Here is an 18,016-nt window from a genome sequence, read left to right as displayed (position 1 = left end):
CTGTCTCTGTTTTGTTTTTACTATCCCCTGATGCCCTTTGTGTGCTAACATCAAAGTCTGTTTCTGAGCTACTCATGGCATGATAATGTGGTTGCCTCGTAGAACTATCTGTCCAACAACAGAACGTTATTCTTGAACACGTCGGTATGCAGTGTCGCAGGTGTTCCAATCACCCTGTCTGATGCTTGTTCATAGAGTAGCTAGAACTGGGTCCTTTGCTGACATTTCTTCCAGCTCTAGTGGGGTGAATGCACATGGCACTGCGTGTTTGGCTATGTAGTAGATGTGGTCGTCCCCGTAGTGTAGAGATGCCGGAGGGTTCAGAGTCAACTGTGACAATGAGTCGGCTGCATTCTGAGGCCCAGGCTTGTATACATTTACATTTACATTTACGTCATTTAGCAGACGCTCTTATCCAGAGCGACTTACAAATTGGTGCATTCACCCTATAGCCAGTGGGATAACCACTTTACAATTGTTTTTAGGATTACTTTATTCCTTAAAGAGGTGGGGTTTCAAATGTCTCCGGAAGGTGGTGAGTGACTCCGCTGTCCTGGCGTCGTGAGGGAGCTTGTTCCACCATTGGGGTGCCAGAGCAGCGAACAGTTTTGACTGGGCTGAGCGGGAACTATGCTTCCGCAGAGGAAGGGGAGCCAGCAGGCCAGAGGTGGATGAACGCAATGCCCTCGTTTGGGTGTAGGGACTGATCAGAGCCTGAAGGTACGGAGGTGCCGTTCCCCTCACAGCTCCATAGGCAAGCACCATGGTCTTGTAACGGATGCGAGCTTCAACTGGAAGCCAGTGGAGTGTGCGGAGGAGGGGGGTGACGTGAGAGAACTTGGGAAGGTTGAACACCAGACGGGCTGCGGCATTCTGGATGAGTTGTAGGGGTTTAATGGCACAGGCAGGGAGCCCAGCCAACAGCGAGTTGCAGTAATCCAGACGGGAGATGACCAGTGCCTGGATTAGGACCTGTGCAGCTTCCTGTGTAAGGCAGGGTCGTACTCTCCGAATGTTGTAGAGCATGAACCTGCAGGATCGGGTCACCGCCTTGATGTTAGCGGAGAACGACAGGGTGTTGTCCAGGGTCACGCCAAGGCTCTTCGCACTCTGGGAGGAGGACACAACGGAGTTGTCAACCGTGATGGCGAGATCATGGAACGGGCAGTCCTTCCCCGGGAGGAAGAGCAGCTCCGTCTTGCCAGGGTTCAGCTTGAGGTGGTGATCCGTCATCCATACTGATATGTCTGCCAGACATGCAGAGATGCGATTCGCCACCTGGTTATCAGAAGGGGGAAAGGAGAAGATTAGTTGTGTATCGTCAGCGTAGCAATGATAGGAGAGGCCATGTGAGGATATGACAGAGCCAAGTGACTTGGTGTATAGGGAGAAAAGGAGAGGGCCTAGAACTGAGCCCTGGGGGACACCAGTGGTGAGAGCACGTGGTGCGGAGACAGCTTCTCGCCACGCCACTTGGTAGGAGCGACCGGTCAGGTAGGACGCAATCCAGGAGTGAGCCGCGCCGGAGATGCCCAGCTCGGAGAGGGTGGAGAGGAGGATCTGATGGTTCACAGTATCAAAGGCAGCAGACAGGTCTAGAAGGACAAGAGCAGAGGAGAGAGAGTTAGCTTTAGCAGTGCGGAGAGCCTCCGTGACACAGAGAAGAGCAGTCTCAGTTGAATGACCAGTCTTGAAACCTGACTGGTTTGGATCAAGAAGGTCATTCTGAGAGAGATAGCAAGAGAGTTGGCTAAAGACGGCACGCTCAATAGTTTTGGAAAGAAAAGAAAGAAGGGATACTGGTCTGTAGTTGTTGACATCAGTGGGATCGAGTGTTGGTTTTTTGAGAAGGGGTGCAACTCTCGCTCTCTTGAAGACGGAAGGGACATAGCCAGCGGTCAAGGATGAGTTGATCAGCGAGGTGAGGTAGGGGAGAAGGTCACCGGAGATGGTCTGGAGAAGAGAGGAGGGGATGGGGTCAAGCGGGCAGGTTGTTGGGCGGCCTGCAGTCACAAGTCGCAAGATTTTATCTGGAGAGAGAGGGAGAAAGAAGTCAAAGCATAGGGTAGGGCAGTGTGAGCAGGACCAGCAGGGTCATTAGACTTAACAAACGAGGATCGGATGTCGTCAACCTTCTTTTCAATGTGGTTGACGAAGTCATCCACAGAGAGGGAGGAGGGGGGGGGGGGGAGGATTCAGCAGTGAGGAGAATGTGGCAAAGAGCTTCCTAGGGTTAGAGGCATATGCTTGGAATTTAGAGTGGTAGAAAGTGGCCTTAGCAGCAGAAACAGATGAAGAAAATGTAGAGAGGAGGGAGTGAAAAGATGCCAGGTATACAACCTTGAATCGGTAAGGCTGAATCTCTCGATCCTCGCTGGTGGTTTTGATTTTGGAGAATAGCGTCGCTCTACATCTTTGAGAGCACAGCTAGCGTAGTACATTGGCCTGTGTGAACCATCTTTTTGCTTCTGACTCAAGATAGCCCCTAGCCCCACTGGACTAGCATCCACAATCACATGTGTCTCTGCATCTTGATTTAAGTAGGCCATGTTGTGTAAACTGGCCAGTGCGTTCTTCAGCGTGTTGAATTATGATTCTTGTTCATCTCCCCAAGTCTTCTCATCGGTTCGGATGTGGTTGCCAGATTAGGGATAAATCTGCCACATTAGTTCACTAGTCCTAAGAAACTCCTTACTTCGGCAGCATTTGTCGGTCTGCGTGTGTTCTGCACCACTTCCACTTTTGACTGTGCTGCTCCGATGCCATTCTTCGAGAGAACGTTGCCCATGAACTCTGTCTGTCGGAATTCACATTTGTCACTGTTGAGGATGAGCCCCCTCTCCTGCAGTCATCTCAGGACTTAATGTAGTTGTTTGTTGTGTTCTTGTGTGTTCTTCCCAAACACAATGATATCTGAGATGTTGTGTACCCCCTCGATACCTTGTAGGACTTGGCGGATGATGTGCTGATATGTCTCTGGAGCAGAGGAGACACCGAACATTAGTCTCTTGTAGCGCCACAAACCTGTGTGAGTCACAAATGTGGTCAGGGAACGAGACTCAGGTTTCAGTTCGATCTGATGATATCCCCACTTTAGGTCCAGTTTTGAGAAGACCTCCTGACATGTCCTCCTGGATCTCGTTAATGGTGAGGATGGGGTGTCGCTCCTGCACAACAGCTTCATTTTCTCTACGCATGTCAACACATACACTGATGTCACCGGTTTTCTTGTGTACTACAACTAGTGGTGACCCCCAATGGTGTAGGTCCATTCACTTTCTCAATAACATCCATATCCTCTAGCTCGTTCATCTTCTCTTCAACTAGCTTCCAGACACTGAATGGTATTCTGCGTACTGACTGTGCAACAGGTGTGACAGTCTCATCTACATGAATTCCTAACTGGAAGTCTTTCATTTTTCCCAGCCCTGTGAAACAGTCTTTGTATTCCTCCTGAAGTGCAGCTTTGAATGTCTTTGTGTCATCATCTTGGACTGAGTTTATGTGTACTATTGGCCCTATGTGCAAAATGCCAAGAGCAACTGCTGATTTCTTTCCCAGTACAGATGTCTGTGCATCTTTCACAACTAAAATGTCTGCAGTGACTGACTCAGAACTATGAACTCCTGTAATGTTGGCAGTGAACAGGCCCTCAACTGCTAATGGTTGTCTTGAACCTTATGGGCAGTCTCTTGGAGTCTCTTGGATGTTAATTTCAATTGCACATTGCATTTGGTCTGCAAATGACTGAATGTTGCTGTGCCCACAATATTACAGCTAGCCCCAGAGTCAATTAACATGTTAACTGGCTGGCCATTGACTACTAACTGTATTTCAGCGTCATCAGTACTGCTAGTAAGTGTGAACACATGTTCATCATTGTCATTGTCTGTTTTATCATTTTGTATAGCAGGTGTGTTTGTGACTTGATTTATATTCAGTTTTGTCATTGTCCTGCACATTTTGGAGAAATGTCCATCTTTGCCACATTTGTTGCATTGTTTACCTTGTGTGATGGAACATGCCCGTCCAGTATGGCCCTCCTGACCACATCTGAAGCATTTGACAGCTTGGTCATCATTAGATGGCTTGTCCTTTTTTCCATTTTGTTCCATTCCTATCTGGGTTGTTTTTGTTCACTTTTTCCCTGTTGAATTGCATTGACATTCAGTCTTTCCATTCTGGCCGGCTGCTGGTCAACAACCTCCATTGCTCTTGCTATATTCATTAGAGTGGTGAGCGTGAGGTCCCTCTCGCGCAGAATCCGCTTGCGCAACACATTTGAGTGGCACTTGTCAATCACTTGGTCCCTTATGAAATCATCTTTGAAATCTCCATAATCACATGTAGCAGCCAACTGTTTCAGTCTGCTCACAAACATGTCCACTGATTCCCCCTGCGCTTGTTCAGCTTACCTAAACAAGTGTCTCTTGTAGGGGATGTTTTTTTGTGGAGTGAAGTACTCGTTTAGCTTTGTCAACGCGATCTCATATTCCTTGTCTTCCCCCGTGTCATCTCACGTGGTGAATATATTCTGCACATCCAAACCTCCCAAGTGCCATAAAAGAGCTTGTTTGTGTACTGCATCTTTGACTCCTGAAGCAGTGATGAACAGTTTGAAACTATTAATCCATTTTGCCCATCGCAAACCAACACTGGCTGGGTTGGAATGCACATCAAACGGAGAGAAGGCGAGCTCAGTGCCATTGTTTTTAGCTTATTTTGCTAGCTAGCGCAATTGTTTGCTGGTTAGCTACAGTACCAGTCAAAAGTCAAGGGTTTTTCTTTATTTTTACTATTTCTTACTGATATAGAAATTAAAATATATACAGGTTAAAAGTAATGACTAAATGTTCCACCCTTAAATATAGTTGTGAAATGTTCTTGTTTTAAGTATGATTAGTACTTTCTTAGTAGTGACTAATTATTATACTCCGAAACTGTGTTAGAATCTACTACCTGGTAATGTGTGAGTGTAGGACCAGTAAAGATTATGACATTGTGTTACTATTTAGCAATGTGAGTAAGAGTTAGACCAGACAACAAAGGACTAGGAGAACTGTCTACAGACAACTGAGAAACCAAGATAAAGAGGCCTCCCAATTTAGGGAGGAGAGAAACCGTTAGGCTTTTTAAGGAGTATGAAATATGGTGCAGAATATTGTGAGAACGGCGATAACTGAGGAATTTAGGGAGGAGAGAGACTATGATAAGAAAATGTATGTGTGTGTGCATGTATGTGTGTGTGTGTGTATGTGTGTGTGTGTGAACTGATGGTCAGGAGAGCAGTTTTAAAGTGGAAAACTACAGCCCGTCTACAGAGGGGTGGGATTTTCGTATGACTTGTGCGTATAAAAATATTGTACGACCATTTTGTGGCAGAATTCTCAATGAATAAACATCTCTGACTATGCAGACCGGGACTCTGTCCGTTTCTTGATCCTTTTGGGAGACGCACAGAGACACCGAAATAGTTTGTTAAATAATTCTCGTAACACTTACGGGTTTTTCTTTATTTATACTATTTCCTACATTGTAGAATAATAGTGAAGACATCAAAACTATGAAAAAACACATATGGAATCATACCAAGAGTGTACAAAGCTGTCATCAAGGCAAAGGTTGGCTATTTGAAGAATCTCAAATATAAAATCACTAGTCACTAGTCCCAAATCTTGCGACTAGTGACTGCAGGCCGCCCAACAACCTGCCCGCTTGACCCCATCCCCTCCTCTCTTCTCCAGACCATCTCCGGTGACCTTCTCCCCTACCTCACCTCGCTGATCAACTCATCCTTGACCGCTGGCTATGTCCCTTCCGTCTTCAAGAGAGCGAGAGTTGCACCCCTTCTCAAAAAACCAACACTCGATCCCACTGATGTCAACAACTACAGACCAGTATCCCTTCTTTCTTTTCTTTCCAAAACTATTGAGCGTGCTGTCTTTAGCCAACTCTCTTGCTATCTCTCTCAGAATGACCTTCTTGATCCAAACCAGTCAGGTTTCAGGACTGGTCATTCAACTGAGACTGCTCTTCTCTGTGTCACGGAGGCTCTCCGCACTGCTAAAGCTAACTCTCTCTCCTCTGCTCTTGTCCTTCTAGACCTGTCTGCTGCCTTTGATACTGTGAACCATCAGATCCTCCTCTCCACCCTCTCCGAGCTGGGCATCTCCGGCGCGGCTCACTCCTGGATTGCGTCCTACCTGACCGGTCGCTCCTACCAAGTGGCGTGGCGAGAAGCTGTCTCCGCACCACGTGCTCTCACCACTGGTGTCCCCCAGGGCTCAGTTCTCAGGCCCTCTCCTTTTCTCCCTATACACCAAGTCACTTGGCTCTGTCATATCCTCACATGGCCTCTCCTATCATTGCTACGCTGACGATACACAACTAATCTTCTCCTTTCCCCCCTTCTGATAACCAGGTGGCGAATCGCATCTCTGCATGTCTGGCAGACATATCAGTATGGATGACGGATCACCACCTCAAGCTGAACCCTGGCAAGACGGAGCTGCTCTTCCTCCCGGGAAGGACTGCCCGTTCCATGATCTCGCCATCACGGTTGACAACTCAGTTGTGTCCTCCTCCCAGAGTGCGAAGAGCCTTGGCGTGACCCTGGACAACACCCTGTCGTTCTCCGCTAACATCAAGGCGGTGACCCGATCCTGCAGGTTCATGCTCTACAACATTCGGAGAGTACGACCCTGCCTTACACAGGAAGCGGCACAGGTCCTAATCCAGGCACTTGTCATCTCCCGTCTGGATTACTGCAACTCGCTGTTGGCTGGGCTCCTGCCTGTGCCATTAAACCCCTACAACTCATCCAGAATGCCGCAGCCCGTCTGGTGTTCAACCTTCCCAAGTTCTCTCACGTCACCCCCTCCTCCGCACACTCCACTGGCTTCCAGTTGAAGCTCGCATCCGTTACAAGACCATGGTGCTTGCCTATGGAGCAGTGAGGGGAACGGCACCTCCGTACCTTCAGGCTCTGATCAGTCCCTACACCCAAACGAGGGCATTGCGTTCATCCACCTCTGGCCTGCTGGCTCCCCTTCCTCTGCGGAAGCATAGTTCCCGCTCAGCCCAGTCAAAACTGTTCGCTGCTCTGGCACCCCAATGGTGGAACAAGCTCCCTCACGACGCCAGGACAGCGGAGTCACTCACCACCTTCCGGAGACATTTGAAACCCCACCTCTTTAAGGAATACCTGGGATAGGATAAAGTAATCCCCCCACACCCCCCCCCCCCCAAAAAAAAAAAAAAAAAAAACAATAAAAAAAAAACAATTGTAAAGTGGTTAACCCACTGGCTATAGGGTGAATGCACCAATTTGTAAGTCGCTCTGGATAAGAGCGTCTGCTAAATGACGTAAATGTAAATGTAAATGTAATAAAATATATTTTGATTTGTTTAACACTTTTTTGGTTACTACATGAATGTGTTATTTCATAGTTTTGATGTCTTCACTATTATTCTACAATGTAGAAAATAGTATAAATAAAGAAAAACCCTTAAATGAGTTGGCGTGTCTTTAGACTGGTAGTGTATGTTAACTGAACGGCTAGGCTAGGTTTTTGTAAAAAGTCCCTTTACAAATTCACTTTTCCTGCACTCACCCAGCTTCTTGAGTGGATAAGGTTGATTTTTATTTCCATATCCTCGTCGCCAGTTGTAATGTATCGACTTGACTCACTCACCAGAATCATTGACCTGTACTTTATTCCTGCTCCCAAAAACCCATCCAACTGCATACCCCAAGCATCCCATCCGTTCCTCACATGCCTCATAGTGCCCCGCTGGTATTGCACCACTAGGTGTCGCTAATACACTACACCCAGTATACCCTTAATCTGGTAATAAATCAAAGCTAATGATACATAACTTGACGTTATGGGAGGATAACCAACCTTCCAATTAATGGCAATGCATTTATCCAGATAAGTCTCCAGTATCAACATTTCCAAGCAAAAACAGGGAGAAGGGAGAATCTGTAGAAATGCTGAGATAAAATAACATACTCTTTGCCACAATTCAGCCAGCCTTCACAAGACCAAAACATATGCGAATATGTCCCCTTTTGTGTTTTACACCTCCAGCAGAGGAATTATATTTCTGAGTGCATGTAATTCAGTTTCACTGGCATATAGTACATTCTATGGATAGTCTTAAACTGCAGAAATGTATATCTGATGATATGAACATGACTGGGCATTCAAACATATCTGTATCCATTCATCATCATCAATAGCTTCTACCAGGTCTTCCTCACATTTTTGTTTGAAATGTTTTGTGTCATCGGGAAAAGCCTCCAACAACCCTAGATATAGTATGGAAATCACCTTTGGAGGTTTGTCAGACTGCCTTAAAACGCTATAGACCATAGACTGGTCTTCCCTGGCTGTCTGACCCTGCTGGGACCCCGTCACCATCTGATCGTGCTAAGACATGATGAGCATAGTGTTGTGTACTGACTGCACTAGAGGGCTGTATTCCTGCGGGATGCTGCAGGACCTATGTGTTCGACAGAGATAATTGCAGCACGGTCTGCGGGCAGAAGCCGGCGGTCACACAGACGTTTTTGGGATGAAAATATACTGAACAAAAATATAAACTCAACATGCAACAAATAAGCTTTTTGTGCTTATTGTGCAGATTTTATATTTCAGCTCATGAAACATGGGCCCAACACTTTATATGTTGCCTTCACATTTTTGTTCAGTGTATTTTTGTTGTCCCACAGATTATTTGGAAACGGTGCTCTTTCTGCTTTGTATGCGTTAGCCTACCTATTGTATTAAAGGCACATATTTTTCACATTATTCACACACTCAGAATTTGCTGCTTCAACTTCAGTAGCCTACCTCTCCTAGTTGGGCGTGAGAGTTCAAGTGCGCCTAGTATGTGTGGTCTCATTGAATCACGTGGCAGTTAATTGAAATATGAAATTAACTTAAATATGATTGAACTGTAGTTTACTACAGTGTCTGTAAATAAATATTGATAATGGGAAAGACTGGAACACCAGGTGGAAAGATCAACAGACCCAAAACAGAGCTGGGGAAGAAGCTCTTCAAGCGGCGGAGGAATCTGACCCGTGAGAAGAGGAAGAGACACATCAAGGTGGAAGCTGTGGTGGACAAAGGACTCACCACCATCCACCATCTCAGGAAGAGAAACTCCAGCCCCAGAGCCAACATCACTCTATCTGGGAAGAAGAAACGCAAGCTGCTCAAACAGCTGCAACACATGGAAGCAGAGAAGGCCGCTATGGAAGTTGAGGCAGCACCAAACAAGACGAAGGCGGCAGCAGCAATCCCAGTACCAGCAGCAGTCCCAGTACCAGCAGCAGTCCCAGTACCAGCAGCAGCCCCAGTACCAGCAGCAGTCCCAGTACCAGCAGCAGCCCCAGTAGCAGCAGCAGTCCCAGTACCAGCAGCAGTCCCAGTACCAGCAGCAGCCCCAGTACCAGCAGCAGCCCCAGTACCAGCAGCAGTCCCAGTACCAGCAGCAGTCCCAGTAGCAGCAGCAGTCCCAGTACCAGCAGCAGTCCCAGTACCAGCAGCAGTCCCAGTACCAGCAGCAGCCCCAGTACCAGCAGCAGTCCCAGTACCAGCCAGACACAAGAAAGGGTGTGTGTCCCAGGGGGATGTGGAGATGGCCGATATGGAATGAGAAGAGGACTAGGGGAGGATGAGAGGCTGTTCTGCCTCTGGCCATAAGACCAGGCCCCATATTCATAAAGCCACTCAGATTAGGAGTGTTGATCTAGGATCAGTTTAGCCTTTTAGACCTAATTAATATGATTATATGGTCAGGGGGTGACCTGATCCTAGATCAGCACTCCTAATTTCAGACCCATGAATACAGGCCAGGGCACTGCCTTGTGTTTGTGTATCTGAACGGACAGGATGGGGGATTGTTTTCTCCCCACTACAAAGGAGGAATGAATGTGGAATCTGATCTGGAGTCAGTGGCCTTGTTCAAACATGGTGGAAGTTGTGGCTACATCCCAAATGGCCCCCTTTTCCCTATGTAGTGCACTACTTTTGAGCAAGGACTCTTGTCAAAAGTAGTGAATTGTATTGGGTATCGGCACCGTTTGGGATACAACCCTATGACTGCAGCCTCCCTTCATGCCTGTAGGTAAACCAAGGTGATACATTAACATGTACAGTGGGGAGAACAAGTATTTGATACACTGCCGATTTTGCAGGTTTTCCTACTTACAAAGCATGTAGAGGTCTGTAATTTTTATCATAGGTACACTTCAACTGTGAGAGACGGAATCTAAAACAAAAATCCAGAAAATCATATTCTATGATTTTTAAGTAATTAATTTGCATTTTATTGCATGACATAAGTATTTGATCACCTACCAACCAGTAAGAATTCCGTCTCTCACAGACCTGTTAGTTTTTCTTTAAGAATCCCTCCTGTTCTCCACTCAATACCTGTATTAACTGCACCTGTTTGAACTCGTTACCTGTATAAAAGACACCTGTCCACACACTCAATCAAACAGACTCCAACCTCTCCACAATGGCCAAGACCAGAGAGCTGTGTAAGGACATCAGGGATAAAATTGTAGACCTGCACAAGGCTGGGATGGGCTACAGGACAATAGGCAAGCAGCTTGGTGAGAATGCAACAACTGTTGGCGCAATTATTAGAAAATGGAAGAAGTTCAAGATGACGGTCAATCACCCTCGGTCTGGGGCTCCATGCAAGATCTCACCTCGTGGGTCATCAATGATCATGAGGAAGGTGAGGGATCAGCCCAGAACTACACGGCAGGACCTGGTCAATGACCTGAAGAGAGCTGGGACCACAGTCTCAAAGAAAACCATTAGTAACACACTACGCCGTCATGGATTAAAATCCTGCAGCGCACGCAAGGTCCCCCTGCTCAAGCCAGCGCATGTCCAGGCCCGTCTGAAGTTTGCCAATGACCATCTGGATGATCCAGAGGAGGAATGAGAGAAGGTCATGTGGTCTGATGAGACAAAAATAGAGCTTTTTGGTCTAAACTCCACTCGCCGTGTTTGGAGGAAGAAGAAGGATGAGTACAACCCCAAGAACACCATCCCAACCGTGAAGCATGAAGGTGGAAACATCATTCTTTGGGGATGCTTTTCTGCAAAGGGGACAGGACGACTGCACCGTATTGAGGGGAGGATGGATGGGGCCATGTATCACGAGATCTTGGCCAACAACCTCCTTCCCTCAGTAAGAGCATTGAAGATGGGTCGTGGCTGGGTCTTCCAGCATGACAACGACCCGAAACACACAGCCAGGGCAACTAAGGAGTGGTCCGTAAGAAGCATCTCAAGGTCCTGGAGTGGCCTAGCCAGTCTCCAGACCTGAACCCAATAGAAAATCTTTGGAGGGAGCTGAAAGTCCGTATTGCCCAGCGACAGCCCCGAAACCTGAAGGATCTGGAGAAGGTTTGTATGGAGGAGTGGGCCAAAATTCCTACTGCAGTGTGTGCAAACCTGGTCAAGACCTACAGGAAACGTATGATCTCTGTAATTGCAAACAAAGGTTTCTGTACCAAATATTAAGTTCTGCTTTTCTGATGTATCAAATACTTATGTCATGCAATAAAATGCAAATGAATTACTTAAAAATCATTCAATGTGATTTTCTGGATTTTTGTTTTAGATTCCGTCTCTCACAGTTGAAGTGTACCTATGATAAAAATTACAGACCTCTACATGCTTTGTAAGTAGGAAAACCTGCAAAATCGGCAGTGTATCAAATACTTGTTCTCCCCACTGTAAATATGAACTTGAATACAGCAGCGTGGGAGGAAATATCATTATACACAGTAATACAAAAAGGTTAGTATTTCAGACTTTTAATTTGACCTAGCTACACACAGATAGGATATGTAACAGGAAAGGGTTGGGTTGGCCTACATACAGACAGGAAATGTAACAGGAAAGAAGCCCTGTGTAGCTCAGATGGTAGAGCACGGCGCTTGCAACGCCAGGGTTGTGGGTTCGTTTCCCACGGGGGGCCAGTATGAAAATGTATGCACTCACTAACTGTAAGTCGCTCTGGATAAGAGCGTCTGCTAAATGACTAAAATGTAAATGTAAGTGGAGGGTGCTCAACCAACGTAAGTCGAAGTGCAATCAAAAAATGTAATCATCATTGAAAAGGAAAAGGCACAATGCGCACATAGGTTACATGCTGACCACACCGCCCGCGTCACGTGCGCGAGCGTTGCAAAATAAATGTACACATTCTCAATGTGAAGAGGCGACTCTGGGATGCTGACCTTCTAGACAGAGTTGCAAAGAAAAAGCCATATCTCAGACTGGCCAATAAAAATAAAAGATTAAGATGGGCATTCTGAGATATGGCTTTTTCTTTGCAACTCTGCCTAGAAGGTCAGCATCCCAGAGTCGCCTTCACTGTTGACATTGAGACTGGTGTTTTGCGGGTACTATTTAATGAAGCTGCCAGTTGAGGACCTGTGAGGCATCTGTTTCTCAAACTAGACACTCTAATGTATTTGTCCTCTTGCTCAGTTGTGCACCAGGGCCTCACACTCCTCTTTCTATTCTGGTTAGAGCCAGTTTGCACTGCTCTGTGAAGTTGTAGTACACAGCGTTGTACGAGATCTTCAGTTTCTTGGCAATTTCTCGCATGGAATAGCCTTCATTTCTCAGAACAAGAATAGACTGACGAGTTTCAGAAGAAAGTTATTTGTTTCTGGCCATTTTGAGCCTGTAATCGAACCCACAATTGCTGATGCTCCAGATACTCAACTAGTCTCAAGAAGGCCAGTTTTATTGCTTCTTTAATCAGCACAACAGTTTTCAGCTCTGCTAACATAATTGCAAAAGGGTTTTCTAATGATCAATTAGCCTTTTAAAATGATAAACTTGGATTAGCAAACACAATGTGCCATTGGTTGCTGATAATGGGCTTCTGTACGCCTATGTAGATATTCCATAAGAAATCTGCCGTTTCCAGCTACAATAGCCATTTACAACATTAACAATGTCTACACTGTATTTCAGATCAATTTGATGTTATTTTAATGGACAAAAAAATTGCTTTTGAACGGTAGTGTACATGTGATTCAATCACTGCACCCACACTGCTCGCGCGCATCTGCATAGCCATGAACTAAAATAGATCTTGGTTCTATTTGTGACGCTTGACGCGCTGCAAGTCCCGCCTCTTCCATCTCCTCATTGGTTTTTAGGAACATATACCCACGTGGGTGATTGAAAGATGAACTGGGGTCCACACTCCAGTCAGTGGTGGTAATGCACCTTAAAGTTTGTTGCCAACCGCCATATAAAGTCCAAAGAAGAAGAAGAAGCCTGAAGGAGGAGAGATTACTAGAAACGAACTCGGTTTACCCTTTTATCTGTGGATTAAATGACGGAGTAGAGGACCTTGTGTATTTCAGGTAAAATAACAACCCAATGTTTATATCCCAGGACAAATTATCTAGCAACAGCAAGCTAGCAAAACGTAGCAAGTGTCGCTGTCATCATTTTTGCTGCTTCAAGTTCAGTAGCCATACCTGCGTGATCAGGTGCGCATGTGGCCTCAATTAAATAGGCAATAGCCTATGAATGGGCAGAGAAGAACGGGGCAGTTATCTTTCCAAGGTAATGTACTTCCTAAATAGGCCTATGATTAGGCTATAGTTTACTACATTGCCTAGAAAGGCCTAAATATTGATCACCCATATTTCTCGCTCTGAAAATCTTCCCACTCCTAAAAGGTAGGCTATAAAAATAGCTTGAGAAAGTGCAAGTCTCTCCAACTCTGCTCTCTTCAAACTACATCTATTATATTGGCTGATCTAGCCCAGTAATACAGATAGCCTAATATAAGGGCCATGTGAGAATCTCTGGTAATTTAACCTATTTCTGAAGTTATTTTTGAGCATTTGATGCTGCTTACAGGGCGCAAAATTGCTGGGATCATGGCTGGCAAATGAGCTGCGTCACATATGACTAAAATAACATTGCGGGACTGTTGGTGGGTTTGGGACCAGTTCTTGTGGTACTGGGTGGGAGTCGGACAGGAAGCCAGCTGGTGCGAGCGGTATGAAAAGCTGCATGCAGGAGCGGGATGTACAATAATATTGCAGGACTGTGGTTGGGTTTGGGACCAGTTCTTGCGGTAGCGGGTGGAAGTGTAGTTAAATAAAGGTTAAATTAAAAATACATTTTAAAAAGTCGGACAGAAAGCTGTGGATGCAGGCAGGAGCGGGATGAAGAAATCTGTCAGGTGCAGACTTCTACTGTGAGCCATGACAGTGAAGCCTGTAATGTTAGAGCTGTTTATTACTGTGTCAGTGTGAAAAGTAGGGAATTAGCTAGGTAAACTGACAGATCAATAACTTTACATTGTCATACTGACTAATGAACATTCAAATGTCATAAATCAACACTGCAGAGCTCTCCCTGTCCTCTGCCGTCCCCTGACTGTATTACTGCTGATGATATCTGGAAATGTGCATGTACACCCTGGCCCATCTACTGTTTCTAGCCCCAATTCTGACTTGTGCTCTGATATCTGCTTCACTTATTTCTGCTCTCGTAAAAGCCTGGGTTTTCTGCACGTTAACACTTGAAGCTTATTACCTCAAATTGATAAATTGAAAGTGTGGGTTCACAGCTCCAATCCAGAGGTGTTGGTCATTACTGAGACGTGGTTAAGAAAGAGTGTTTTGAACACTGATGTTAACCTATCTGGTTATAACCTTTTTCGGCAAGACAGATCTTCCAAAGGTGGTGGAGTGGCAATCTTTACCAAAGAACACCTTCAGTGCTCAGTTGTCTCCACCAAGTCTGTCCCCAAACAATTTGATTTGCTGGTTTTAAGCATTAAACTTTCAAATAGCTCTTTGACTGTTGCTGGGTGTTATCGTCCACCATCAGCACTGGCCTGTTCCCTAAATGCCCTAGGCTCTCTCCTGGCCCCTTATACTAAGTGTCAACGTCTGGGTGAAGTGGTGAAACGGAATCAGGCGCAGGACACAGAACTGAGAAAATGAATGGATTTACTAAACAAAAGTAAACCATAACAAACCCTCCACGCAGGGAAGAGCAGAACAACAGCTCACCAAACAACGTAAAACAACGGACAATCACGCACAAACTCAGGAGGGAAAACAGAGGTAATTATAGGGACACAAATAAGCATAATGGGTAAAAGGTGTGATTAATAAAGACAAGACTAGTGTAACACAGAAACATCGATCGGTGGCAGCTAGTACTCCGGTGACGACGAACACCGAAGCCTGCCCGAGCAAGGAGGAGGGGCAGCCTCGGCTGTATTCGTGACACTAAGTCTGAATTTGTCCTGCTAGGTGACCTAAACTGGAACATGCTTAAAATACCTGACCAAGTCCTAAAGCAATGGAACTCCCTAAATCTTTCTCAGATTATTACCAATCCCACAAAGTATGACTCCAAACACCCAGAAAAGGCTACTCTCCTTGATGTTATCCTCACAAATAATCCTGATAGGTATCAGTCTGGTGTTTTCTGTAATGACCATAGTGATCACTGTTTTACAGCCTGTGTTCGTAATGGCTGCTCAGTGAAACGACCTGTCCTGATTTGTCATAGACGCTTGCTAGAAAACTTAAATGAGCAAGCCTTCCTTCATGACCTGGCCTCTGTAAATTGGTATAGAATCAGCTTGATCCCCTCTGTCGAAGACGCTTGGACCTTCTTTTTTGATATTTTCAGTGGTATTGTTAACAAACATGGCCCCATAAAGAAAATGAGAATTAAAAACAGGTTCAGCCCCTGGTTGGACCGTGATCTGGCAGAGTTACTCCACCTCAAGAATTCAATTTGGTGAAAGGCTCGGCACACGCATACTCAGGCTGACTGGCTCTCGTTCAGGCAAATGAGAAACAAGTGCACTCAGGCTATCCGGAAGGCCAAAGTTAGTTACTTTAAGGAGCAGTTCTCTCTCTGTGGGTCTAACCCCAAACAGTTCTGGAAAACGGTTAAAGACCTGGAGAATAAACCCTCCTCCTCACAGCTGCCCATGTCCCTTAATGTTGATGATGTGGTAGTTACTGACAAGGAGCACATGGCTGAGCTCTTTAATCACCACTTCATTAAGTCAGGATTCCTGTTTGACTCAGCCATGCCTCCTTGCCCGTCCAACATTTCCTCATCTCCCACCCCTTCTAATGCGACTAGCCCCGATGCTCATCCCTCTTTTTCCCCCGCTACAAGGTTTCTCCCAGCATGCGGTCACTGAGTCCGAGGTACTAAAGGAGCTCCTTAAACTTGACCCCAAAAAAACAATTTGGGTCAGATGGTTTAGATCCTTTCTTCTTTAAGGTTGCAGCCCCTATCATCGCCGAGCCTGTCTCTGACCTTTTTTAAATGACTCTCCTCTCTGTGGAGGTTCCCATTGCTTGGAAGGCAGCCACGGTGCGTCCTTTATTTAAAGGGGGAGATCAAGCTGATCCCAACTGTTATAGGCCAATTTCTATTTTGCCCTGTTTATCAAAAGTGTTGGGAAAACTTGTCAATAATCAACTGACTGGCTATCTTGATGTCTATAGTATTCTCTCTGGTATGCAATCTGGTTTCCGCTCAGGTTATGGATGTGTCACTGCAACCTTAAAGGTCCTAAATTATGTAACCATTGCCCTCAATTCTAAGCAATGTTGTGCTGCTATCTTTATTGACAAATGGTAGACCATTCCATTCTTGTGGGCCTGCTAAGGAGTATTGGTGTCTTTGAGGGGTCTTTGGCCTGGTTTGCTAACTACCTCTCTCAAAGAGTGCAGTGTATAAAGTCAGAACATCTGCTGTCTCAGCCACTGCCTGTCTCCAAGGGAGTACCCCAAGGCTCGATCCTAGGCCCCACGCTCTTCTCAATTTACATCAACAACACAGCTCAGGCAGTAGAAAGCTCAGTCATCCATTTATATGCAGATGATACAGTCTTATACTCAGCTGGCCCCTCCCCGGATTTTGTGTTAAACGCTCTACAACAAAGCTTTCTTAGTGTCCAACAAGCTTTCTCTGCCCTTAACCTTGTTCTGACACCTCCAAAACAAAGGTAATGTGGTTTGGTAAGAAGAATGCCCCTCTCCCCACCGGTGTGATTACTACCTCTGAGGGTTTAGAGCTTGAGGTAGTCACCTCATACAAGTACTTGGGAGTATGGCTAGACGGTACACTGTCCTTCTCTCAGCACATGTCAAAGCTGAAGGCTAAGGTTAAATCTAGACTTTCCTCTATCGTAATCGCTCCTCTTTCACCCCAGATGCCAAACTAACCCTGATTCAGATGACCATCCTACCCATGCTAGATTACGGAGACGACCAGTACCGGTTCATAACATGTGACAGACCAATACCTCCCGAGGCTTCTTCTTTCTAAGTTGAGACCTTGAAACTGAGATCTTTCGTTCTCAAAACAAGGTCTGGGCGTACTGCCAAATTGCAGCTACTGATAGTGAGGATTTGTTCAGTCAGTCACTTGCATGAACACCGAGCATGAACACAGAAATTGGTTTATAGAAAAGCACAAACATAGAACATAGAAATAGGTAGATAGAAAAGCACCAACATAAAAATGTCCATCACAAAGTCAAGGGGTATGAATAATTTCTGAAGGCACTGTAGAGAGTTTGGTTACTGTAATTACTGTGCTACTCAGTGGCAACCCGTCATTCAGGGCAGGTGGGGCAGAACCCCACCTGTTTTGAGCCCCACGAGCAAAAAAAATAAAAGAAGCCTTTTTTGCATGTTATTTTGGCATTAATATGTGTCACATATCAGTTTACAAACAATGTAAAAAATAATAATAATAGAGTTAATAAAGCCGCATACAAACATGGTCTCTTTTTTCCCTAGCTCAGTGCTTTCTGTGGAGGTGGGGCAGCCCGCTGAAAATATGGAGCGTAGGGGTTGTCTCAGTGTTCTGTCACTCATGGGGACACTACGTCGTGATTGGCTCAGTGTTCTGTCACTCATGGGGATACTACGTCACCGCAAAATCTACGG

The 18,016-nt window shown here is 45.7% G+C and overlaps 1 protein-coding gene across 1 annotated transcript; it reads left to right on the top strand.

Annotated features, from left to right (window-relative positions):
- The first annotated feature begins 9,000 nt into the window (after positions 1-9,000).
- LOC121578481 (uncharacterized protein C11orf98 homolog) lies at positions 9,001-9,824 on the top strand. The gene is made up of 2 exons (XM_045224012.1): positions 9,001-9,495; positions 9,813-9,824. The coding sequence occupies exons 1-2, from the start codon at positions 9,001-9,003 to the stop codon at positions 9,822-9,824; spliced, it is 507 nt and encodes a 168-aa protein (XP_045079947.1).
- The last annotated feature ends 8,192 nt before the right edge of the window (positions 9,825-18,016 follow it).

Source organism: Coregonus clupeaformis, chromosome 12 (assembly GCF_020615455.1).
Source record: "Coregonus clupeaformis isolate EN_2021a chromosome 12, ASM2061545v1, whole genome shotgun sequence".
In the NCBI taxonomy this organism is placed as follows: domain Eukaryota; kingdom Metazoa; phylum Chordata; class Actinopteri; order Salmoniformes; family Salmonidae; genus Coregonus; species Coregonus clupeaformis.
Note: the sequence above shows the minus strand (reverse complement) of the source record. Positions and strands in the feature narration are given on the sequence as shown.